The sequence below is a fragment of the Brassica oleracea genome, chromosome C8 (genome assembly GCF_000695525.1).
Source record: "Brassica oleracea var. oleracea cultivar TO1000 chromosome C8, BOL, whole genome shotgun sequence".
Lineage (NCBI taxonomy): Eukaryota > Viridiplantae > Streptophyta > Magnoliopsida > Brassicales > Brassicaceae > Brassica > Brassica oleracea.
The window spans coordinates 28,627,301-28,652,154 of NC_027755.1; the positions used below are offsets into that span (position 1 = coordinate 28,627,301).

A 24,854-nucleotide genomic window follows, 5' to 3' on the forward strand; every position below is an offset into this window, starting at 1 on the left:
CTCAACGACCACCAAGCCCTTTTCAACACACTCTCTTATGAAGTGAAACCTTGTGTGTATGTGCTTACTACGTCCATGAAACACCGGATTCTTGGCAAGTGCGATTGCTGATTTGTTATCAATGCGTATCACCGTTTTTCCGACTCCATCTTCAGTAATCTCTTCAAGTAACTCCTACAGCCACAAAGCTTGTTTGGCTGTCTCTATAGCGGCCATATACTCAGCCTCACAGGAAGATAAAGCAACAATTTCTTGCTTCTGAGAGCACCAAGTCACTGGGAAATTGTTTAGATAGAAAATGTGACCTGTTGTGCTTTTACCATGATCGGGATCCACATTATAGCTACTGTCACTGTATCCTATTAGCTCCTTCATTCCGTCGTTATCATAGAAGAGTCCAAGAGAAAACGTTCCCTTCAAATACCGAAGGACTTGCTTCAGTGCAGCTCCATGAGAGCTTCTTGGATCATGCATGTAACGACTTAATACTCCAACAGACTGGGTGAGATCGGGTCTGGTATGGATCAAGTATCGAAGACAGCCAATGTTGCGTCTAAACTCTCTCTCGTTTATCGTTGCCTCCTCTGCGCCTTTAGATAGCTTTAATCCTGGCTCCATTGGCACATGTATCGTATTACACTCAGCCATTCCCGCTTCTTCAAGTATCTTCATAGCATATCTTTCTTGTTTCAGCACCACTCCATCTTTGGTCTGGATAACCTCAATCCCAAGATAGTAGTTAAGTTTCCCGAGGTCACTCATCTCGAATTTACTCCCCATCTCTTCCTTAAAGGCTCGTATGTCGTCGAACTCTGATCCTGTGACGAGTAAGTCATCAACATAGACTGTTACGAGAAGGAGTGAGTGTTTTGTCTTTCTCTGATACAATGAGGACTCCTTGGAGCAGCGTGTGAACCCAAGTTCTTTGAGGATCTGGTTCAGCTTGATGTTCCACGCCCTTGGGGCTTGTTTCAAACCGTAGAGAGTCGTATGCAGCTTGTATACCTTATGTTCACTTCCTTTGATTTTAACCCATCTGGTTGTGAAACAAATACTTCTTCTTTTAACTCGCCGTGAAGACGGTTTTCACATCGAGATGATGTATCTCCCAGCCACTGGATGCAGCTAAAGCTATGATCACACGTACCGTCTCCAACCTTGCAACCGGTGCGAAAACTTCGTCAAAATCAACACCATGGCGTTGCACATATCCCTTAGCCACTAACCTCGCTTTGAACTTATTAATGCTACCATCCGCATTACGTTTTACCTTGAAGACCCACTTCAACCCAATTGCTTTGCATCCTTCTGGCTGATCAACGAGAGTCCACGTTCTATTCTTCTTGATGGAAGTAATCTCTTCTTCGCAAGCATTCCTCCACACCTTCTGGTCTTTTGCCTCGTTCCAGTCCCATGGTTCCTCATTGATAAGCAGAAGAATCCGTTCGATCTCAACTATCTCAAACATCAACACATAATCCTCCAAATAACTTGGTCTCGACGTTTGCCTTGTAGATCTTCTCAAGAATGTGTGATCCTCTGTTTCCTCTGTTTCCTCACGACCTTCATCATCGCTTGACACATGCTCACTCTCATCTCCCTCAGCAACTGTATCAGAGGTGTCTTCACTACTTGTCATTGGAAACGTTATCACAGTAGACTCGTTGGTTTTCTTCTTATTCCACTTCCATCTTTGATTTTCGATAAAAATCACATCTCTGCTCACAACAATCCTTCGATTTGTAGGATCATATAACCGGTATGCTTTTGATCCTGGCTCAATTCCTAGGTGTACCAACTCTCTTGATCTGTCATCTAACTTCCTGAGATGTGGTGCCTCATTCTTAGCATAGCAAACGCAGCCAAAAACCCTCAAGTGTCCAACGTTTGGCTTCTTCTTCTTGTAGCACTCATATGGTGTCTGTAGCTTCAGAGTTCTTGTCGCAACTCTATTAATAAGATACATTGAGTGCCTTACGGCTTCGCCCCACAAGTAACTTGGCACACTCATATGTTTCATCATGCTGCGAGTCATCTCCATTAGAGTACGGTTTCGTCTCTCAACGACTCCGTTTTGCTGAGGTGAGTACGGTGCCGTCAGATGACATTTTATTCCATGCTGGTCACAGAAGGTTTGAAAAATTTGAGAAGTAAATTCTCCACCCCTATCAGTTCTGAGTGTACCAATGATACTTCTTGTTTCTTGCTCCACAAGTTTCTTGAAGATTTTGAATTTCTCGAAAGCTTCGCCTTTCTCCTCCTACAATATAGACCACATATACCGTGTATGATCATCAATCAATACGAACACATACCTCTTCTTGGAAGCCGTTGTTGGAGATATTGGTCCGCAAAGGTCTCCATGAATAAGCTCCAGGACGTGTGAGGCACGATATGCAGTGGCTTTAGGGAAGCTTCTTCGTGCCTGTTTTCCTAGCAGACATGACGCGCAAGTCTCATTCTCAATGCTCAGTTTAGGTATGCCCGTAACTATCTCTTTACTCACCATACTTCGCATAGATTCTCGACTTACATGCCCAAGTCTCGCATGCCAAATGGCTGAATCATCATCTCTTGAGACTTGAAGACACCTAGTATTGTCAACCTCCATAGTCACTTTATACAAGCGGTTCTTGGACCTGATGGCTTTCACCAGTAGGTTCTCGTCACGATCATATAGTGTGAGATAGTCTTCTTTCATTCGAACATCACAGCCAGACTCTGTAGCTTGTCCAAGGCTGATAATATTGCTCTTCAAGTCTGGTATAAAGTAGACATCGGCCAAGATTTTCTTCTTTCCATCCTTGCTTATGAAGATAATTGAACCTTTTCCTTTTATGTCTATGCGCGAGTCGTCTCCAAATCTCACTTTCCCTGTGATTCTCTCATCAATCTTTGCAAAGTAAGCACGATTACCTGACATGTGATTGCTTGCGCCATTGTCTAAATACCAGACATTGTCTTACGTTTTGAACTTGCTTGGCATCACACTCTCCTCATTCAAATACACGACTTCATTCATCATCAACTCCTCAGCCTCGTGTGTGCTCTCAGCATCATTCTCTTGTGTTTCTTGGAGCTTAAGTAACCGGTCTGGACATAGATAGGCATAGTGGCCAGTCTTATCGCATCTGAAGCATACCACGCGCAAAGTATCTCTACCTTGCTTCCAGTCTTGCTGATTGTTGTATCGTCCACGCCCTCTTCCTCTGTTACCATAACGTCCACCACGTCCCCTTCCTCTTCCGTAGGTTTCTGTTTGTGATTGGGAGTCAGCATTGGCATACATGAGTTTTCCTTGATCATCAGGCTGATCATCATCTACGATCCTCTCCTCATAGGCTTTTAGCCTGCCCACAATATCTTCAAAGCTGGTGGTATTGAGGTTTAGAACCTGTTCAAGAGCAGCTATGATATGTATATACTTCTTCCTCGGAAGGCTATTAAGAAATTTCTTGACGAGTTTAGATTCCTCTATGTCTTCTCCTAAAGCTGAAGATTTTGAAGACATCTCTGCAAGTTTACCAGAGAAATCATCAATGGTCTCTGTGTCTTTCATCTTCAATCGACTAAACTCGTCCATGAGTGTTTGTAACCTAGCCTCACGAACTCTGTCAGCTCCCACATGCCTTGCTTTTATTGCTTCCCACACAAGTTTTGAGGTGTCAAGATCCCCAACTTGTAGAATTAGGACTTCTGGTATGGACTGAAACAACAATGCTCGAGCCATGTCGTTCTTGTCTCCATCATCTATCCCCGGTTCTATCATCTCCCATACTTTATGTACCTTGAGCGCCACCTTCATCCTCATGCTCCACACCGTGTAGTTGGTGGCGGTGAGCATAGGGAATTGTATGGTTGTAGTACTCTCCTTCGGCTTGATAGTCATCGCAACTATATCTTTGTCCCCCATGTCTCACAGAACTTCTCCTCTTGGATTTTGTTTAAGAATTCAATAGAATGCTCTGATACCAATTATTAAATCGTAAACTTATGACCCAAGACAATGATCTCAATAAGAACTCACTTTATTAATAGCTTTAGAAACAATCTCATAAAACTAAAACTCTCAAACTCAAACTCACAAATTATATCTCAATCATAGCATCTCTTTATATAACACTTTTAAACTCCTAAACTCATTAGGAACCATATCTTAAGGATAACCCTCAATCTTTATAATCCTAATCTCATTAGGATAACTTATAACCTAAGTTAAATTTAAGCTTAAGTCAACAATAGGCAGAGAACAAGGTATCATCATGTTTCGAATTAGCTCGAAGCGCAACCATTAAACAGTGTATCATCATGTTTCAGATTTGTTTCTATTGTGATGTTTGATTGGTTAGAGTAATTAAATTGTTATTATTATTATTGTTAGGATATATGATACATGTCAATTTTATTAAGACCATTTTAAATATAAATTAATAAGTTTGTATTATTAGATAAAAGTATGATTCTAATTTAGTAGATTAGATATCACTAGGGCTGGGCACAAATACTTGTTACTTGCCTTATACCCGATGTTTGACCCGTACTCGCTTCGTTTTTTCAAGTACTCGTCGTTGCCAAGTCAAGTATCAAGTCGTTGAGTTTTGCTACTTGCAAGTACAAGGCAAGTAACAAGTATCACAAAAAAAGTTACGACTCGCCTTGATATTACTCGTTACTTGTTTTACGACTAAAAATGATAACTAAACAATAAAAACCAAAGCTCTAAACAAATATTTTGTTGTTGTAAGAAGTAAACAATACTTTCTTATCGAATTTTATCTTCTTTTTTATATTAGGTGCAAATATTTTATTTAAAATAACTCTCTTGTTTTTTCCAAGTCGAGAAAATAAAACAAACTTTCATAACCTTCTCTCGTAAAATATTATCTATCAAATAATTTTTAGAAATTTGAAAATATATCCAAGTAATTAATAAATACTTGTAAATAGCAAGTAATCGAACAAGACAAGTAATTTGCAAGTAACATATTTTTGGACAAGTATTTGAAATAACAAGTAATCGTTTCTGACAAGTCAAGTACAAGTCGAAAAATTCATTACTCGTTCAAGGCAAACCAAGTATCAAGTATACGTAAAAAAACAAGTACCCGCTTTGCGTCCACCCATATATATCACAGGTGATATAAGATGTAAAATTGATTAGCCCAAATAAATATATAAAAAATTATTTAAACTAATTGTTTAGTGGATTGATCCAAATGGTTGGAAAAAAACAAGGCAAGCTGAACAAAAGTAAAAAAAATTAAAGTTGGTGGTCATAAAATTTTGTTTTGTGAGAAGTAGCACGTCCCTGGAGATAAAGGAAAGGAAAGAGAGAAACGAAACCCTAAGAAGAGGAGGATCGGGTCGTCGAACTTTTTCTGATCAGACAAGAAGGAAAAGCAAAGATGATGAACACTTCTAACGGAACGATATCGGGACCATCTTCATCGTCTTCACCGGCTGCGAATCCTCAGGCGCCTGGGATTAAGACTTATTTCAAGACCCCCGAAGGCAAGTACAAGCTCCACTACGAGAAGACTCATTCTTCCGGTCTCCTTCACTACGCTCATGGCAAAACCGTTACTCAGGTGAGTCTATTCGTTTAGGGATTACTTCGATCCAATCTGATTTTGGGTTTTTGATTTCTGATTGGTTCAATCGGAATTTTTTTTTAGAGATTTAGTGAAATTTTGAATTGCAATGCTTAAAGGTTGTAACTTTTATCAATGGGTTTCATTAGCAATGCCTTAAGGTCGTAACTTTTATCAATGGGTTTCATTAGCAATGCTTAAAGGTCGTAACTTTGATCAATGGGTTTCATTAGCTTTGCTTAAAGGATGTAACTTTGATCAATGGGTTTCATTAGCTTTGCTTAAAGGATGTAACTTTGATCAATGGGTTTCATTAGCTTTGCTTTCCTTTAGATTATATAGCAAATGAGAGTTTCGTTTTTTGCGTTGTCAGGTAACTCTAGCTCAGCTTAAGGAACGAGCTGCTCCTTCGACACCAACTGGTACTTCGTCAGGCTACAGTGCGAGTAGCGGATTCCGTTCAGCGACAGCGAGGTTGCTGACCGGGAATGGGAACCGCGCGCTTAGCTTTGTTGGAGGTAATGGAGGGGGCAAAAACGTGAGTGCTAGTTCGAGGATTAGTGGCTCCTTCGCTGCTGCTTCTAACGCCAGCACTTCGATGACGAATACGAACTTTGATGGGAAAGGAACTTACCTGGTATTCAATGTGGGTGATGCTGTTTTTATTTGTGACTTGAACTCACAGGAAAAGGTAATTAATTACTTCTGGTGTTTGTGTTTCTTTTCAAGACTTGAATGTAGTGTTCTGGCATGAAGAATGTTCTTTCTAATGTAGGATCCAGTAAAGTCTATCCATTTCAGTAATTCGAATCCTATGTGCCATGCTTTTGATCCTGATGCTAAGGATGGGCATGATTTACTTATTGGGCTGAACTCTGGCGATGGTGAGAAGGATTTTGAGCTCGGTCTTTTTAACCTCTCATCTAGATGCGCTGTCCCGTGGATTTATAGTTAGTGTATGTGTTATTGCAGTGTACACTGTATCGCTGAGACAACAACTACAGGACGTCTCTAAGAAGCTAGTTGGAGCACTGCACTATAATAAGGACGGCTCCGTGAATAACAGGCAAGAGTCTTTACCTGTCGTCACCTCTTTATTGTGTCATTATTCATCTGGCTCATGTTTGTTTTCTGTAAGGATCTGTTTGCGTGTTTTTGTTTGTACTTCTGCTAGTGTTTTGTCAATGAGGCAAGCTTGGGCAGTTTATCTACTGGATTTATGCTCTAGGCAATTCTCAGTGACAGTAGATTAGTCAGATTATTACACACAGGATGTAGTCTCAGAGAAGAACGATTTTAGTTGGTTAAGATGAAACATAAAGCGACAATGAAACAAGTTTAGATAGTTCATTTTTTTTGTTGTTGACTTGTTATGGATGTGTATGCTCAAGGAATCTTTTGACAGTAGATTACTCAATTTACTACAGAACATGATGTAGTCTCTGAGGATAACAGTTTTGGTTGGTTGAGTTGAAACATGAATGTGGCCAAAAGTCCTTTGACCTCTGAAACTTAATTTTAATTTGGAGTAATTTCCTCTCTAGGATTAAAATAAACTTTGTTGCTTTGTCACAGCCGTTGTACTAGTATTGCTTGGGTGCCTGGAGGTGATGGAGCATTTGTCGTTGCTCATGCCGATGGCAATTTGTACGTGTATGAGAAGGCAAGCTCAGATTCCAGAATACTGTTTTTGATGTATTACTTTAATTTGCCTGATCTTGTCTAATTCTTGATCCTGTTTAATTTAACTTATAGAACAAAGATGGTGCCACTGATTCAACATTTCCTGCTATAAGAGATCCTACACAATTTACGGTTGACAAGGCAAAATATAGCAAGGTACTTGAGTTAGCAACCATCTTCTTAGATCCTTCCTTATATATGTGCTGGAAGCGATGGTACATGCCTATCCTCTGATAGTATCATCAGTTGCTACTGCTGCTAACAAAATTGTGTATTGTAATGAGAAATTGAGTATAGTTGGATGTACCATTGTTGATTCCCGTGAGTGTTCATGCAGAGTAATCCTGTTGCGAGATGGCATATCTGTCTAGGTTCAATCAACAGCATTGCTTTCTCAAACGATGGGTCACACTTGGCCACTGTTGGAAGAGATGGTAAGACGCATGTATTCCATTCATTGTGTAGCTCTTCTTCTTTCTTCTCCAAGTGTTTCTTAACTAAATCATTAAAGCTTTCTTACCATTTTACAGGCTATCTTCGCGTTTTTGACTTCTCAACCCAGAAGCTAGTATGTGGTGGAAAAAGTTATTATGGTGCTCTGCTGTGCTGTTCTTGGAGGTGTCTAGAAACATATCCTTAAGAAAATTTCTTCTTTTAGCTCAGAATGATACTGTACATTGACAACGTGATTATATTGACAGTATGGATGGGAAGTACATATTGACTGGAGGTGAAGATGACTTGGTTCAAGTGTGGAGTATGGAAGATCGTAAGGTCGTGGCGTGGGGTGAGGGACATAACTCGTGGGTAAGGTTTTTTGGTTTTTTTTTTATTGTTTTTTAAGTGCACATTCTTCAGTTGATTCATATTGGATTTGCTTGCTCCCAGGTAAGTGGAGTAGCGTTTGATTCGTATTGGTCGTCACCAAATACAGATGGGTCAGGAGAGCATGTCATGTACCGGTTTGGATCAGTCGGTCAGGTATTGCTTCATGCTCCTTTAGTGACTACTTGAAATATGCTTTAATATATGAGATTTGTGTTTAGCTTCTCTATATTGCTTTGGCCAGCTTTATCGTTTGAACAGTGTCAACACATAGAATGATTCTAGGGTAAGGACAACAAAGGGTCATAGGAGAAATCTTAGTATATAGATCTTTGTAACGTTTCTTTAGTCTTCACAATGACTACTCATTGGCCATGTAGCATTATTATCCAGATGACATATACTGATTTGTTGGTAGAAAGTTAATTGTGTGTTGTATGATGCAATCGTTTACACAAACCTGTTACCTGAAAGTCTCAGTTTCTAGCTTAATTTGCCATAGTTAACCATAGCCTTCTACAATGTGCCTTTCACACACTTTGCTGCATTCCCAGGACACACAGCTACTTCTCTGGGACCTTGAAATGGACGAGATCGTGGTTCCACTCAGGCGACCACCAGGAGGATCTCCAACTTACAGCACGGGAAGCCAATCTGCTCACTGGGACAACGCCATACCGATGGGAACTCTTCAACCCGCTCCTTGCAAGCGTGATGTTCCAAAGCTCTCGCCGGTCATAGCTCACCGTGTTCACACTGAGCCCCTCTCGGGTCTGATGTTCACACAAGAATCAGTGGTAACAGCTTGTCGAGAAGGCCATATAAAGATCTGGACAAGGCCCAGTGCCTCGGAAACCCAAACCAACAGCTCAGAAGCAAATCCTGCGATTGCACTCTTGAGCTCAAGCTTCCCCAAAGACAACAAAGGATCACTGAGCAGCAAGATCGGCGGTTCTAGTTTGAAGCAATGATTAGAGATCATGCTGTCTGATCAATCAGGTGCTATTGTTTAGTCATGTTTTCTCCATCTAAAAAGTGGTAAAGGAAAAGCCCTGTGAATAAAAGTTTCTGCTGGGTTTTTTTTTTTTTAAATTTATAAGAAGATCAAAATCTGACTGTATATTGGAGGCTGACAAAGTTGTGGGCATAGGAAAGAAGATGGGTGAGACGAAAGAGATGTTTAATTTTCTGATGTAATTATAAGAAGAAGAAAAGGTGTTTTTGGTTTTCAGGGTTTTATGTCCGGAAGACTTTCTTCATCAGCCAATAATGGGAACCTTGGGTACTCCTGAAGAATGTCACTCTTTTATTTTCATTCAGTCTCTGCAGACACTACTAAAGGATCGATGATGCCTTCTTTATCTATTTTAATTATTTGGTTTCTCTGAAATAATGTCATAACCTGCATTTTTGTTTTACGAGTGAATATCCCAAAAGTCACTTGGCCTTTTGTTGTTTCTATTATTTTTGTGTATATGTTTAATTTAAACTTCTCATAGCTTAACACACGAGACTCTGTCACGGTCCGAGTAAACGGTACTGGTGGGAAAGACAAAAAAGAGATCCGTGACACGACCGACAAGAGATAAACCCACTCACCTACCGATTTTGGAACATTCATTTCTTTGTCTTTTCCCCTTATCACACTCCTATCTTGATCATACTTTTTCATACGACGTGACAGTATTTATTTGATAATTTTCATAAGACATCATCATCTAATATTTTGTTGGATCTTAGTCTCAACTCTCCAAGTGTCAGTAGCTATGTATACATGAAGACAGATGTGTAAGGTGTTTGATAATCTTATTCTCTTCACATGTGTGGTTAAAATGTGTCTTCCTTGTGTAATCCCGTAAAAGCAGAAGAATTCTGAAAGGACACACTCGAGAATTAATTTATTATTAATACATCTTTATGGTTTTGACTTTTTGTTGTCTAGGTACCAATCAAGAAGTCAAGATTCAACACAGCTGGAACAAAAACAACTATTGCAAGCAACAATAAATGTTATTTACTGTAGTATAATGAATACTCCAATTGATAGAAAATTAGAATCGTGATATTGTCAAGCGTCGGTGGATCGGATTCACTCTCCAAATCATAAGCCATACTTCTTTAATGAGTACTTTCTACGGATAAATTGCATTATATCTATTCTATTAAAATGAAAATGAAGTAAAAATAATATTTATATATTTTTAAGTAGGTTTTTACATATTTTCATTTTTTTTAACTAATCTAACCAGTTCATTTATTGTTTTCATTTAAGTATTTTATTATATCTTTTACATTCATTTTTATTTTTCTAAATTACTTCATTGATTGTATTTACCATAATAATTCGTTGTCGTTTATTTTACGTATTAATCATAATAATTTCACGTATTTAAATGAAATTACTCCATTAGTGACAAAGAATTTAAACTGCTTAAAAATTATTTTTATTTGTTTACATAATCAGTTAGACATGGACATTCAAGTATACATTCAGATACATATTGGTTTTTATGGATATGATATTTTTGGATTTAAAATTAAACTATGTTCGAGTATAATAAATTTTCGGACAAAGTTCAAGTTGAATCTTCCAGACCGGATAAGTTTGTAGGAACCTAAAAATATATAAATAACATATATATTTAAAAATGTCACTAAATTTTTATAAAAAGACAAAATCAAATCCGCACAGACGACTCTAATTAGTATATGTGAAACTGTATAGATTGGTTTGATCATGTGTCGTCTCTAATATTAGTGGCTTAACTATTTTTAAAAATATGGTCCTATATTCAAAATTTAAATAGTATATATATTATAATTTTTTATTAATATTTAAAATTTTGAAAATAAATAAATATATGAATCATTACTAAAATTTTGATTTACCTAATATTTGTAAATTTATTAGCTTGGATATGTAAATATATTTGGTTTCTAAATTTTAAAGAAATGTTGGCTGAACTTATTTTAAGTTTATTTTTATAATCTAATAATTAAAATCACAAAGGTTGAAAAGTCATTAATCAAACTAAAATCAAATAGAAAATAGAGTAAAAATAGAGAATAAAAAGTAAAAACTATCTGGTTACATGATTTAAGGTGAACAGAAAATAATATAAACAAAAAAAAAATAGTAAATCAAAACAGATAGTTGCAAATCCTCTTCTTCACAAGGATGGAGAGCAGCCTCATCTGTTGGGTTCTTAAAAAAGAGGTTCTTAATTAAAAAATATTGTTATTTTAATTAATTTTTCTTAATTAATTAAATTTAAATGTGAATTAAATACAAAAGCTATTTATATGTTATCAAGTGGCATAAAGTGTTTAGATTCCCAAATGTCTTTAAATTAGAACTTTTCTTGTTCTCTTTTCTATTTTCTTTTGTTTTTTGATTTTCCTTTGATTATTAGAACCCCATAACAACTCTGGGATGGAGGTGCTCTATAGTAACTAAAAAATCAAGCCACTTAGATCAAAACACATACTGTATTAGACATGTGTTCTCTCCTCCACATTCCCCAGACTTTACTGAGAAAGAGAATTCATCGTACCCGTACTATGTAGTTCAAATCTCAAAAAGAACTCGAATGGTTGGGTAAACAAAACAAAAATGGATCAGATGCAGAGACGCCACCACCACAACAACAACAACCACCCTTGTAATGTCGACGAGTGCGCTGTGAACTTCGCGTTTCTAGGCCCGTTCCTCTTCTCAGGCAACGGGTTGCTGCTATCCACCAAAGGTTCTCGCTTTCAAGCACAGGAAGTTTGTAAGTGAGATAACTTATGAAGACGCTTCCTTTGGATTCGTCTTCTCTATCGATCTCGAGATAGTTTATGTCTCTGTTTCACTTGTTTATGAGAAGGAGCGTTTACTTAAACCCGGTGGAACCGGAGCTATGCTTGAGGGGTCTGACTCAGTGTCTCCTGTTTCTTCACTTTTGAAGAACTCTAGTGTTGTTCATGTTGCTTCCTTTGGTGAACATGTTTTGGTCATCTTCAGGAGAAACGTTGAAGATAGTTTCCGTTTTTGGATTGCTCATCATCCGTACTCAACAACCGTCCATACATTGGATTATTAGAGCCTCTTCTCGAGGAGAAGCGTTCGGATATTCATTACTTGCCTGAGTTCATTGATCTCTCTTCTAAGAAGAGGCTGGTTTATATTGATATTGGAGCAGCGGATCATTTAACAACTAGATCGAACTGGTTTTTCCCTTCCTATCCAATCGAGAAGAAAGCTTTTAATAGCTACTTTGTGCATCACAACACATTGGTCTTGACTTCTTACGTCAAAAGTCCTGGTGTAACCTTCATCTATCACCCGGGACTAGCAGCAGCGACAAAATCTGGTACTGGAGATCAAGAAAAGCCTTTTGTGGAAGATGATAGCTTTGATTTTCTAGAATGGTTCAAGGAAACGACAAGCTTTGCTGATTTTGTGGTTCTGAAGATGAACACAAGCGGCGCCGAGATGAAGTCTCTCTCTCTGAGTTGATAAATAGCGGTACGATCTGCTCAGTTGATGAACTGTTTTTAAACTGCAAAGGGTACAGAGACTGCACCAGTATCATAAGGAGTCTCAGAAACAGTGGCGTCTTTGTTCATCAGTGGTGGGAAGACTAAAGAGCTAAGCTATATGAAGCTTAAAAACTAAAACTATGTTGTTTGATAAGTTATTTTGTTTTACTATGTTTGATAAAATCTTTGTCGGTTCTACCTTAAATAAGCAGTTGCCACCATGAACCTTTGTGTATGTTCTTTTCAATGAAGTTGCTATGTTTGTGTGTTTCTACTAGTTTTAGTGCTCTGTTTATTCAACTAATAACAGTACCAAGTCGCATAATAGTATTACTTACTATAAATAGCACTCTCTTAACTTAGGAAAATTGCGCTTCCTATGAATTCTTGATCACCATACATGAAAAAAACAAACTCAAACCATAACCTCTTTGATTTTCAATTCCAATCACTTGATAAACTTGACATTGGCGTAAAATAATAACAATTACACTCAACGAAAACACACTAAAGAGCAAGTAGAAAACACACAGATAAGATAACAAACTGAAACTGATTTGGATAATTTGTACATATCATCTTTATTATTTCAGAATCTGCTTGGTGAATGAGAGAGTGTTTAGACGTTGGCAGCACTTCTGAAAGATCCGAGAGACTTGGAACCTGAAGCCCTCAGAACGAACTGGTGGTAGAATGCAGCTATCGCAGCTCCAACGAATGGTCCCACCCAAAATATCCACTGTTCCATTTTATTTAATCATCATCAAAATAAATCAAAGTTAGTTGGTTACAATTAATATATATCCTAATATAACTGGTAAAATAGAAAAGGAGGTCATACGTGGTCATCCCATGGCTTGCTCTCATTGAAGATAACGGCTGCTCCGAAACTCCTTGCCGGGTTGATTCCAGTTCCGGTGATGGGAATGGTAGCCAAGTGCACCATGAACACCGCAAATCCAATGGGAAGTGGCGCCAACACCTTTTCATTTCATTTTTAAATTATTAGTATTAGGATTTTAACGTATCAGTTTATAACACTTGCTTTTTATAAACAAAACTATGTTTTAAAGGCTTACTGGGACGTGGGAGTCTCTGGCACTACGTTTAGGGTCAGTGGCGGAGAAGACGGTGTAGACAAGAACGAAAGTACCGATGATCTCTGCGGCGAGGCCTGTTCCTGTGCTGTAGCCGTCGGCTAGAGAGTTGGCTCCACCGCCGTAACGAACGTAGTAAGAGCTTTGGAAGGCTTTGACGAACCCAACTCCACATATCGCACCCAAACACTGAGCTACCATGTACAATATGGCTCTAACCAACGACACTTTACGTGCCAAGAGTAGCCCGAATGTCACTGCCGGGTTAATGTGACCACCTAAGGAAACAAACAATATGTTATCAGTTGACAGTTAAAGACACGCTATGTAATCAACTAACCGGTTTCAATCTTGATTGGTATGCTCCGGTTAAGGGTATTAACTCAGATAAGCTGAACTTTCATGATCCTTAATAAATGTTTCTACAACTCTTTTTCTGTTCATGTAACCTAACAATTCGGCTTTGAATGGTGAATAAAAAATAAATGAAACATTTAAAAAATACATTATTTATTAAAAATAATGTTTTAATTTATTTTTATAGAACACTATACAACAAAATTGTTCTACATTAAATTTAGGAAATAATAACACTATTCTTTTTCATTTCTACTATTTTATTAATATTTGCTTTGTTCAAATTCATTTCATAATGTCTCTGTGATGGACTAATGGTTACCAGTTAACCGACAAAATCGATTTAGTGATTTCATTTTTACTTATCAACTTTTCTTCTAAAGAAAAACTTAACCACATGATTCTAAACCAAGCTAAAGTCAAGACTCAAGAAGATTCATACCAGAGATACCGGCGGTGCAGTAGACAAGGATGAAGATCATGCCACCAAAAGCCCAAGCGATACCTAGGATCCCAACTCCACCGCAGTCAACGCCGCCGGCGGTACTATCGGTCTGAATCTTGTAACCGATGACTGTCAAAACGGTGATGTATAAGAAGAGGAGAGTAGCTACGAACTCGGCAATGACAGCTCTGTAAAAAGACCACTTGGTCAGCTCCTCCGGATCAAACAGAGGCGCCGGCGGTGGATCTTGATAGTCTCTTGTCTGAAACCCTTCTCCGGAAACAGCTTCCACGTCCTTCGCCATAACTAGTTTCTTTGTTTTCTGTCTTTCCACAAATGGGTTTTATTACTTCTCTGTTGTGTGGTTAGTGAGAGGAACATGTGCTCTGGTTTTATAGTAAGAGACTGAGAGCTCCTCTAGTTATTTTGCATGTATATTTAAAATATTATAAAATTATAAAAATTATGAACCGGGCCTCGTAGTCTGGTGGTAAAGGAACCTCGGCTGAGGTGCCCGCCACCCGAGTTCGAGCCCCGGCCACGAGGGGTATTTACATGGGCTGCCTCTCGCCTTCCAGACCACTTCGCGTAACCAGGGGCCCTTAAGTGGACGCTTAAAAATCCTGTAATGGCTTGGGCTTCGGCCCGGTGGGCTAGTCGATCACGCAAAGTGGTCGGATACTGGATTATCAAAAAAAAAAATTATAAAAATTATGTACGTTATTGTATGTCTTAAGGTCTTGTTATGGAATAAAATTCTATGTTCTCTAAACAAACAAATGACTATAGAAATGTATGAGTGATTATGAAATTATGAGCTTACTAACTTTCACTAAACAATTATAAGCTAGTTGTCATGAAATAAAAATTATGATTAATAATTGCTTGATAATATTAATAACTAATACGTAAACTAAAGAACCCTAGCTACAGTTTTCCAATCATCAATTATCTAAACTATCCAACGAACTTGAGAACCGAAAATAATCAAGTTTTACGTTATAGAAAATTACAATACTTTGAACCAAGTCCGAGACAAGAAAATGTTGATCCAAATCTACTGAAAATAATAAACTATAGTATGCGATTAGTTGGTTTATTTATGATCTCATAAGACAAGAACTTTATATCCACTCGTAAATACTTGTTTAAGGTAGAGTTCTATCTATCATAGTAGTTGTTAGATTCGGGTTTATTACGGGCTTCCAACTTAAAAATCAATTGTCTGGATTGGCCATAACCCTTTATATATTACTTAATGTCTCATTGATTTTCCAATGTGGGATACATATCCCTTAATACCCCTCCTCGAGATGATGGCTCTTATCGGCCAGAAATCTCGGAAACTTTTTAAGACAGTTATACTCGGTCGATCGAGTCAATTACGACCTATATATCCGGTCGGGTAGGGTTAATATTAATTAGGAGTTTAACTTATTAAGATCTGGGCTCTGATGCCATGTTAGATTCAGGTTTATTATGGGATTCCAACTTAAAAACCAATTGGCAATTAGTGAATTGGCTCTAACCCTTTATATATTACTTAATGTTCCATTGATTTTCCAATGTGGGATACATATCCTTTAATAGCAGTATACTATAATAGTGCCAATCAGTGGTGATGGTGGAGTGCTATTAGAACCACAACTTTTGAAATATTTTAGTAATTTTGATTCATTTAAATTTAAACTTTTCTATATTTTCTGGTGGATAATGGAGGTTTATGTTTACTTTAACTTAGCCTCGCCGCCCCATCACCCAAATGTCAGTTTCATTTCGACCGACTCCAATAGTATACTATATGGTGCTATTTTTGTATATGATATGTCTTTCAATACCATAACAAGCCATTATTTCACAATTTAAAAAGTCGCAACTTTTCTGCACCAATGCATTTTAAAACTATAGAATTTGCATCGACATTTTATTGATCTAACATTTCATTCTTGCCAAAGTAAAACATGTAATAAAATTCTAGAACTTTCTTTGGTTTAATTGCAACAAATTATGATTAAGTTTTTAATGTCTATGATGCATGTTAAAGTCAGGTAAGATTTAAGTTCAGCAACATCACAATTACAACTTGATTTGTTTATGATTACGAAAAATGAATAATTGAAATATATCAGGTATAATCAACGGATTATTACTAACTAAACCTGATGAATATTAGGTAAAACCTTGAACTATAGGATACAAATGCAGTATCAATTATCAAGGTGTCATGGAGAATAAACTAGCCACATATTCAAAAGCCTCAACGAATCCATTACACACTAACACCAGGGTGTAAAGAAACTAGAGGGGTCCAGATTCCACTGATGTCAAAACCATGTGATTTTGTTAAAAGGTAACACGTGAAGGGGTGGTGGCACGCCGGAAACCGACCGGTTGCTAGCTCCGACAAACTTATCATCACCGTCCATTCGGATGAAGTCCAACTCAGCATAGCCGTCTGTTTAACCACTTACATATTGCCACGTTTTGAGATAACCCACCAATCATTCTCTTCATCAATAATTCCAACGTCTTTGCGAAATTGAGAATTGCTGACAACAGATTGAAAACGAAAACTGAATGAAAATAAATAAATATATAAATGAATAGAAGTGATGAAAATACAAAGATAGAATATGTAGTTTCATGGTTATTAATTTGACACGTTTCGACGTCTTATCGTTATAGTTACGTTGGTCGGCTATTGTTAGACGAGTATTCCACGTTAGTATTATTTTCCGTGTTTGCTTAAAATCATGAAAATGTGAAAGTCTATAGTTTGGTTCTGTCGTGTTGATATAAATTTATAATATGAGCAGTAAGAGACTGAACTCAAGAGAAAAAAAATTGAGTGGCTCAAAAGAAATATGTCTTATTATATTATAAAAGCATATTGGACAAGTAAATGTATTACTATACTACACATTCTTTTATTTTTTATCAGCTTATATATTTACACTTTCTATTCACAGAAAACCAGACTTCTTACTAAATGTTCTATAAATAACTCGACGTATATAAAATGTTTTAAATTTTAATTTTTGTCCTTTACCCACTCAAATGATGCTATGCCAGAATATAGTTACAGCTTATATGTATAACAGTATCGATTTATCTGTCTCAAAATTAATAATCTACTCTGCATACAAATAATAGCCATTTCTAGTTACATGATATATTTCGTATTTATATTGCAGATTTGTAGTGTCCGAGTGTTTATGAGATATCAGTAAAAAAATTCCTTTTAAAAAGTCATCATTGGTCATTGATAAACCACCAAATCAAAAACCTGGAGAGAGATTAATTTTGATACTCTGGTTCTATTTAAATCCACAGCTTTACATTCTTTGTTCATATATAAGCTAAAATTACGATTTGAAGTATGGCTAAATTTTAAAATGGTAATGTGTTTAACTGTTCGTATTAACATATTAACTGTTCGTATTAACATAATAGATTTACGATCTTTACTGCATGATTTAAAGATGAGGTATATAGAATATATTCGAACTATGTACTACAAATCTACAATTACTCTTTTCGCCAACGAGTATAGTTTCCAAACGTTTGATTTGTTGATTGGTTCTCAAAGGTCATATTTTGCGGCCTGTCCAGTTCAAAAACGTGCCTTTCTTTGGATACAGTGATCTCTGATCTCCCTCACCTACAATGTTTTTGGTTAAGATACGTACTAACAAAAGTCACATCTTGTCCTACTTTGTCTTTATTTCTTATTTGAATTTTCCTTCTTTTCAATCTAAACATGACATAATAAAAGCATTGCAAGGAGTTTTATTTATATACTTCAAATACAAGAGATTGGTGGAAACAGCCTCTCCGACACCAAGTTGTTTACATGGAAAATAAACAACTTTGTGGTCGTGTGTTACATTGACAAAACAATCGGCTCACGTATATTATCGTTTACTATCGTTTACGTATATAACTATTTTTTTGTTAACCAAAAAAAAGCTACAGAGAAAACAACCAATTTAGAAGAATTTTCAACAGTACGAGAAATGAGCAAGAGTATGTTACATGACACTGCTTCAAGCAACAAATAACTTCCCGAGCTCAATGATTTCCTGTAAGACTGAAAATTAGAAAACAACTAAGTTACAACATTTTGCTAGTTAATCATTTAGGTGGTCTTCAAGTTTAATGATTCGACTCAGAATTCTTTAGGAGTAAATCCTAATCTGGTTCGAGGAGTTGTACTGTTTCATACAACTGTATATTGATTTTGTGAATGCAAAATGATATTTCACAAAAAGCTCTAACTAATAAACAAAACAAAAAGCTTGGCAGACAATTAGAATTGTATTTGAGATCATTCGGAAATGGTTAACTCATCCAAAAAATCATGTCCATGAGAGGGAAACTTCATGAAAAAGCCTTCACTTAGTGTCAGCATAATCAAAATCAAGGTTACATAAACTCGACTTTGAATAAAGAGGGAAGAGTGATAAGATATCAGTATGCAGCAGAGACGGATGCAGCAGAGACCAAAGGGGATGAGACTAATCGTTAATGATAATCATGCAGTGAACCCAAACAACAACCATTCTAGAAATCAAATCAAAGAGAGTAAAGTTTCCATCTTTCTACCATCAATAAGCAAGATACCATTATCAAGAAAACAAGCACAACCTAAACAGTTCAAAGCTCCCAACTTTAAGAACACAATAGCAAAGAACATCATCACCAACCAAACAAAGCATTTCCGCAAAAGCTAAGCTTTCAATCGCAAAATGATAAACCATTTCAACGGAGATAATAATAATAATAATCCAAAACGCGAGTCATTGTAATTGAAAACAAGAAAGCATCTAACGATAAGATAAAACAAGAAAGACAACATCTTTTCTTTGATCCTTACTTAGTTCTCAGGGATGTCAATCTCACCCTCCTGAATCTCCTGCTGGAGATCCTTGGGGTCCTTCCCATCAACAGTACACCCAACAGACACACACGTCCCGAGAATCTCCCTCACGGTCCCACTCAGCTCCTTGGCAATCGATCTCGGCCTCATGATCCTCGCGATCTCAACCACATCGTCAAACGAAATGTTCCCGTTGTGCTTGATGTTCTTCACCTTCTTACGGTCCCTCTCCGGCTCCTTCAACGCCTTGATGACGAGCGCCGCGGCGGACGGAACCACCGTGACTTTCGCCTGACGGTTCTGAACCGTTAGCTTGACGGTGACGCGGAGGCCTTTCCACTCCTTGGCGGTCTCCTTGGCGATGTCTTCTCCGATCTTCTTCGGGGCGAGACCGAGGGGTCCGATCTTGGGGGCGAGGGAGCTCGCGGCTCCGACTTCGCCGCCGGTGACGCGGACGTAGACGTCGACGATCTGGCTGGGGTCCAACTTCGGCGGCATTGTTGTTTGTTGTTAGGTTTTGGTGTGGAATGAGAGAGTGTGAGGGGGCGCACAAAGGCAAATGGAATTTTTAGGGTTTTGATTCTGAATAAATGTGATTGAAACCTAGGGCTTTTATATTTGTTGAATTACGAGTTTGTCCTTCTCGTATAACGGCCCACCCGGCCCAATAATATATGGGGTTTTAAGAAATTCATAAATGCATAGCATTTTTAGAATCACTTGGGTTTGGATCAAATTCGATGAATGTTGGGAATTTTAGGTTGACACCGTAGTTTGGAGCCTTGGAGGATTGTTGGGCAATGGTCATGCTTAATATAACACAATTTTGTCATAAAATAAGATTTTTTTTTTTATTATAAGAACTAGGTAAGGGATAGCATGATAGTCAAAAAAAGTTGTTTCAACATTTGCAAGAAAATACTTTTTTATGATGATATAAAGTTTCGGAAAAAAATAAGAATTAGTTTCTTATTTGTAGCTTACAAGTTCAACTCATTTGGCTTGTAGGGCATTTCTAATTCATTCTATTTCCCACTCAAAGTTCTGTATTGGAAAAAATTCTTTAACTTCATTCCATTTTCCATTCATTCGGAGTAAAACAAAAATAAAATAATTTTATTTTTGGTTACTACTCTGTATTTTGCTCTAACTTGGAGTAGAAATATAGTGAAACTTAATTCTATTTTACTCACTCAATTTTAGAAGATGAATAAATAGATCAGAAGTGTTCTTAATTATTGAAACTGGACTGTGGTTTTCTGTTGGACAGTCTTAATAGGTTTATGTTTATGGTTTAAAAGTTTGTCATCATCCTCCATAAACAGTTAGGTCCAGTCCAGTAACATATGGGCTTTGTAACTTTACTCAAAACTTTAGATTTCATCAGCGGCTTTGAATTTAAAAAATAGCTAAACCAAAACAAGTGTCACTCACTAGTCGCCACCACTTCCCGATAATGAAATTCGAAAGCAGAATCTAACAGATGGATGATAATCTCTGATTCTCCAAGCAACCATTTGGGAGAAAAATCAACTTCCGTTGGCGAGATTAAGGTGTTGAAGCAGCAAAGTTTCTCCTTTTTTTTCTTTATTCGGATTCTCGACGAGTCCAGGCGTTGTAGGGTTTTACGAATCTCCGATTATCGCTCCTCCGCTTACTTCCTTCTTCTCCAATTCGCGCCTCTTTGATCCGTCAGCTCCGTTGAAAAATGTCGAGAAAGAAATCCCCCGTCGTCTCGCCGCAACCCGCTACATGTGTTCTTCGCCGATCCGCGAGGCTTGTCTCTCTGCGTAGTGAAGGAAAACCCACGAAAGATCTGAGCTTTGGCTCTGAACCACCACCGAGGAGAATCCGCCGCGAACTCGGACCAGAAGCCAAGAAATCCCCAGGATCGCTGAGGCGGTCGCTTAGGGTTTCGAAAAGAGGGGTTTCCGACGCCGGCAAAGAAAAGTCTCCACCTTTTAGTTCCGCGAAGCCTGCATCTACCCCATCCTCTGGCTCTTATACTCTGAGACGCTCTCCTAGATTCTCTAGTGAAGGAGGAGGAAGTTCTCTGTATCATCTTCGATCAGGTAACAGTGTTTTGAGTAGTTGTAATAGTACCAAATCAAGTGGAGGTGATGGTGTCAGATCTAGTAGAAGCCGTCCACGTTCAAAGACTAAGCAGATACTTAGAGATTCTGAAGAAGAAGAAGATGTTAGCGTTCGTCTTAGTGAAGGGAAAGCAAATGGTGTGAGATCTAAGGACATAAGTAGAAGCCGTCCTTGTCCAAATACTAAGCAGATATGTATTGATTGTGATTGTTATGATGAGGATGAAGAAGAAGAAGTTAGTCCCTGCCTTAATGAGGTTAAAAGGAGGAAACTTGCAAAGGAAAACGAACCGCCAAAAGCTGATGAAGGGAAGAGAATAGACAAGGAAGAAGGATTTAAGACAAAGAACGAGAGAGGATGGACAGATGAGCTAGAGTTAGCTTTACAGGGAGCTTATCTGACAGTGAAGCCAAGTCCTAACTTCTGGAAAAAGGTTTCTAAGATGGTCCCTGGAAAATCTGCTCAGGAGTGTTTCGACAGAGTCAACGCAGATCTCATCACTCCGCGTCAAACTCAGCCTAGGTCAAGAGCCAGGATGTCGAACCTATCACCAATCCCTCAGTTCTCGCTATCCGCAAGCAAACTACTGAAACCCATTTCACCAACAAAGACTAAGATACGTCAGCGAAAAGGCAATCTCTCCAAGAAAGCGATCAGGCATCTAGTGGAGAAGCAGAATCATATGGATCAAGGTCTTGGATTTGATCTCTTCTCAGTTCTTGAGCCTGGCGCCACAGGCAGCTTTCTCTCAACTCCAACGGAGAAAGGGAAAAGTCTTCCGAGGATCATTGAAAGTCCAATGCCTGGCTCTAGTAAAGATCAAGCAAATCTCGTTAGTCCTCCAGTGCTGAAACAGGTTAAAAACAAGGCGTTGCATGAGAAGTACATTGATCATCTTCATGTGAGGGAAGCTAAAAGAAAAGCAGAGTATAGACGGCTGGTTGGGAAAGAGAACGTTAGACCTATGGATAATCAGACGAACGTGAGAGCAGCTAAAGATGCTCTTTTCTTTGATGTACAAGATGCAATGCAGAAGCTTAAGGGGTTAGAGACTGAGTACTCATCTAGTTCAGAAGAGTTCTGCTATGGTCTTGGTGAAACTGACGAAGAAGATGAATCAATCTAATCTCTAATCAGGTAGCTTTATTGTATAAGAGGATAGAGGTTAAGAGTAAGTCATTACTGTGTGAATCTTAGTCTTGTAACCATGAGAGTGTAGCTGTTTGTGTGAACTCAGTTGAGTCAGATGTTGTACAGACAACCTAAGTTGATTCTCTTTTAATATGAAGTTCAGATTCTGATTCGTTTTTTTTGTTTGCTTATAAAGTTTTACATCAATTGATTAGAGGAAAATAAGTAGAAACATTTAACATTAAGAAAAGTAGTAATTTACACAAAAGACTTTCCTCCGTGAGTTGAAATTGTAGTTTACCCTCCTAATCAAAAGCTTCTAAGATCTTAAAATTTAGTTTCCTTCCTTAAGTACGATCTATCTTGAAATCTCCTGACATTCAAATAGTTATAGTTTATATGTTTATCTAGATTCTGATTCGTATCAGTCTCCAGAAGAGTAGCCAATCCGCTCAATCTCCCAGCAAAGCTTTGACGCAACACTTTCATGGCAAGGCGAATATTCCTGCAAACGGACAACAACAACAACAACACAGTTTATATGTTTCAAGGTTACATAAACTCGACTTTGAATAAAGAGGGAAGAGTGATAAGATATCAGTATGCAGCAGAGACGGATGCAGCAGAGACCAAAGGGGATGAGACTAATCGTTAATGATAATCATGCAGTGAACCCAAACAACAACCATTCTAGAAATCAAATCAAAGAGAGTAAAGTTTCCATCTTTCTACCATCAATAAGCAAGATACCATTATCAAGAAAACAAGCACAACCTAAACAGTTCAAAGCTCCCAACTTTAAGAACACAATAGCAAAGAACATCATCACCAACCAAACAAAGCATTTCCGCAAAAGCTAAGCTTTCAATCGCAAAATGATAAACCATTTCAACGGAGATAATAATAATAATAATCCAAAACGCGAGTCATTGTAATTGAAAACAAGAAAGCATCTAACGATAAGATAAAACAAGAAAGACAACATCTTTTCTTTGATCCTTACTTAGTTCTCAGGGATGTCAATCTCACCCTCCTGAATCTCCTGCTGGAGATCCTTGGGGTCCTTCCCATCAACAGTACACCCAACAGACACACACGTCCCGAGAATCTCCCTCACGGTCCCACTCAGCTCCTTGGCAATCGATCTCGGCCTCATGATCCTCGCGATCTCAACCACATCGTCAAACGAAATGTTCCCGTTGTGCTTGATGTTCTTCACCTTCTTACGGTCCCTCTCCGGCTCCTTCAACGCCTTGATGACGAGCGCCGCGGCGGACGGAACCACCGTGACTTTCGCCTGACGGTTCTGAACCGTTAGCTTGACGGTGACGCGGAGGCCTTTCCACTCCTTGGCGGTCTCCTTGGCGATGTCTTCTCCGATCTTCTTCGGGGCGAGACCGAGGGGTCCGATCTTGGGGGCGAGGGAGCTCGCGGCTCCGACTTCGCCGCCGGTGACGCGGACGTAGACGTCGACGATCTGGCTGGGGTCCAACTTCGGCGGCATTGTTGTTTGTTGTTAGGTTTTGGTGTGGAATGAGAGAGTGTGAGGGGGCGCACAAAGGCAAATGGAATTTTTAGGGTTTTGATTCTGAATAAATGTGATTGAAACCTAGGGCTTTTATATTTGTTGAATTACGAGTTTGTCCTTCTCGTATAACGGCCCACCCGGCCCAATAATATATGGGGTTTTAAGAAATTCATAAATGCATAGCATTTTTAGAATCACTTGGGTTTGGATCAAATTCGATGAATGTTGGGAATTTTAGGTTGACACCGTAGTTTGGAGCCTTGGAGGATTGTTGGGCAATGGTCATGCTTAATATAACACAATTTTGTCATAAAATAAGATTTTTTTTTTTATTATAAGAACTAGGTAAGGGATAGCATGATAGTCAAAAAAAGTTGTTTCAACATTTGCAAGAAAATACTTTTTTATGATGATATAAAGTTTCGGAAAAAAATAAGAATTAGTTTCTTATTTGTAGCTTACAAGTTCAACTCATTTGGCTTGTAGGGCATTTCTAATTCATTCTATTTCCCACTCAAAGTTCTGTATTGGAAAAAATTCTTTAACTTCATTCCATTTTCCATTCATTCGGAGTAAAACAAAAATAAAATAATTTTATTTTTGGTTACTACTCTGTATTTTGCTCTAACTTGGAGTAGAAATATAGTGAAACTTAATTCTATTTTACTCACTCAATTTTAGAAGATGAATAAATAGATCA

General features: G+C 38.0%; 7 protein-coding genes across 8 annotated transcripts; 3 read left to right on the forward strand and 4 right to left on the reverse strand.

Annotated features, from left to right (window-relative positions):
- Positions 1-2,962: 2,962 nt before the first annotated feature.
- LOC106309116 lies at positions 2,963-3,913 on the reverse strand. Its single transcript, XM_013746185.1, has one exon. It carries the CDS (start codon positions 3,911-3,913, stop codon positions 2,963-2,965), a length of 951 nt encoding a protein of 316 aa, XP_013601639.1.
- A 1,368-nt stretch (positions 3,914-5,281) lies between these two features.
- LOC106312720 (WD repeat-containing protein 20) lies at positions 5,282-9,549 on the forward strand. Its single transcript, XM_013750339.1, has 11 exons — positions 5,282-5,588; positions 5,965-6,282; positions 6,367-6,475; positions 6,564-6,657; positions 7,167-7,254; positions 7,347-7,430; positions 7,612-7,708; positions 7,805-7,892; positions 7,976-8,081; positions 8,163-8,255; positions 8,654-9,549. Exons 1-11 carry the CDS (start codon positions 5,406-5,408, stop codon positions 9,068-9,070), a joined length of 1,677 nt encoding a protein of 558 aa, XP_013605793.1. The 5' UTR covers positions 5,282-5,405; the 3' UTR covers positions 9,071-9,549.
- Positions 9,550-11,532: 1,983 nt separating this feature from the next.
- Positions 11,533-12,920, forward strand: LOC106309117. The gene is given in 4 exon segments (XM_013746186.1): positions 11,533-11,538; positions 11,801-12,131; positions 12,134-12,582; positions 12,585-12,920. Coding segments are annotated over 4 exon segments (930 nt in total). The 3' UTR covers positions 12,729-12,920.
- A 111-nt stretch (positions 12,921-13,031) lies between these two features.
- On the reverse strand, positions 13,032-14,896 carry LOC106312266 (aquaporin PIP2-1). Its single transcript, XM_013749718.1, has 4 exons — positions 14,520-14,896; positions 13,703-13,998; positions 13,465-13,605; positions 13,032-13,362 (listed from the first exon to the last, which is right to left on the reverse strand). Exons 1-4 carry the CDS (start codon positions 14,824-14,826, stop codon positions 13,243-13,245), a joined length of 864 nt encoding a protein of 287 aa, XP_013605172.1. The 5' UTR covers positions 14,827-14,896; the 3' UTR covers positions 13,032-13,242.
- A 3,270-nt stretch (positions 14,897-18,166) lies between these two features.
- Positions 18,167-19,976, reverse strand: LOC106311684 (60S ribosomal protein L12-2). Of its 2 annotated transcripts, none has more exons than XM_013748939.1 (2): positions 19,399-19,976; positions 18,167-18,183 (listed from the first exon to the last, which is right to left on the reverse strand). In XM_013748939.1, the coding sequence occupies exon 1, from the start codon at positions 19,897-19,899 to the stop codon at positions 19,399-19,401; it is 501 nt and encodes a 166-aa protein (XP_013604393.1). In that variant the 5' UTR covers positions 19,900-19,976; the 3' UTR covers positions 18,167-18,183. The 2 variants fall into 2 exon arrangements, with proteins under 2 accessions (XP_013604393.1, XP_013604392.1); XM_013748938.1 differs by lacking the exon at positions 18,167-18,183 and adding an exon at positions 18,289-18,612.
- Positions 19,977-20,827: 851 nt separating this feature from the next.
- On the forward strand, positions 20,828-22,802 carry LOC106311683. The gene has a single exon (XM_013748937.1). The coding sequence runs from the start codon at positions 21,110-21,112 to the stop codon at positions 22,619-22,621; it is 1,512 nt and encodes a 503-aa protein (XP_013604391.1). The 5' UTR covers positions 20,828-21,109; the 3' UTR covers positions 22,622-22,802.
- A 690-nt stretch (positions 22,803-23,492) lies between these two features.
- LOC106311685 (60S ribosomal protein L12-2-like) lies at positions 23,493-24,207 on the reverse strand. The gene has a single exon (XM_013748940.1). It carries the CDS (start codon positions 24,128-24,130, stop codon positions 23,630-23,632), a length of 501 nt encoding a protein of 166 aa, XP_013604394.1. The 5' UTR covers positions 24,131-24,207; the 3' UTR covers positions 23,493-23,629.
- Positions 24,208-24,854: the final 647 nt, after the last annotated feature.

Bases quoted from the DNA above. Each gene is read 5' to 3' on its own strand.
- LOC106311683 (XM_013748937.1), top strand. From the start codon at position 21,110: ATGTCGAGAAAGAAATCCCCCGTCGTCTCGCCGCAACCCGCTACATGT.
- LOC106311684 (XM_013748939.1), bottom strand. From the start codon at position 19,899: ATGCCGCCGAAGTTGGACCCCAGCCAGATCGTCGACGTCTACGTCCGC.
- LOC106311685 (XM_013748940.1), bottom strand. From the start codon at position 24,130: ATGCCGCCGAAGTTGGACCCCAGCCAGATCGTCGACGTCTACGTCCGC.
- LOC106312266 (XM_013749718.1), bottom strand. From the start codon at position 14,826: ATGGCGAAGGACGTGGAAGCTGTTTCCGGAGAAGGGTTTCAGACAAGA. The intron at 13,999-14,519 runs GTATGAATCTTC...TTGTTTCCTTAG, and splicing joins CTGCACCGCCGGTATCTCTG to GTGGTCACATTAACCCGGCA. The intron at 13,363-13,464 runs GTATGACCTCCT...AAAATGGAACAG, and splicing joins GCAAGCCATGGGATGACCAC to TGGATATTTTGGGTGGGACC.
- LOC106312720 (XM_013750339.1), top strand. From the start codon at position 5,406: ATGATGAACACTTCTAACGGAACGATATCGGGACCATCTTCATCGTCT. The intron at 6,283-6,366 runs GTAATTAATTAC...TTTCTAATGTAG, and splicing joins ACTTGAACTCACAGGAAAAG to GATCCAGTAAAGTCTATCCA. The intron at 7,255-7,346 runs GCAAGCTCAGAT...TTTAACTTATAG, and splicing joins ATTTGTACGTGTATGAGAAG to AACAAAGATGGTGCCACTGA.
- LOC106309116 (XM_013746185.1), bottom strand. From the start codon at position 3,913: ATGGGGGACAAAGATATAGTTGCGATGACTATCAAGCCGAAGGAGAGT.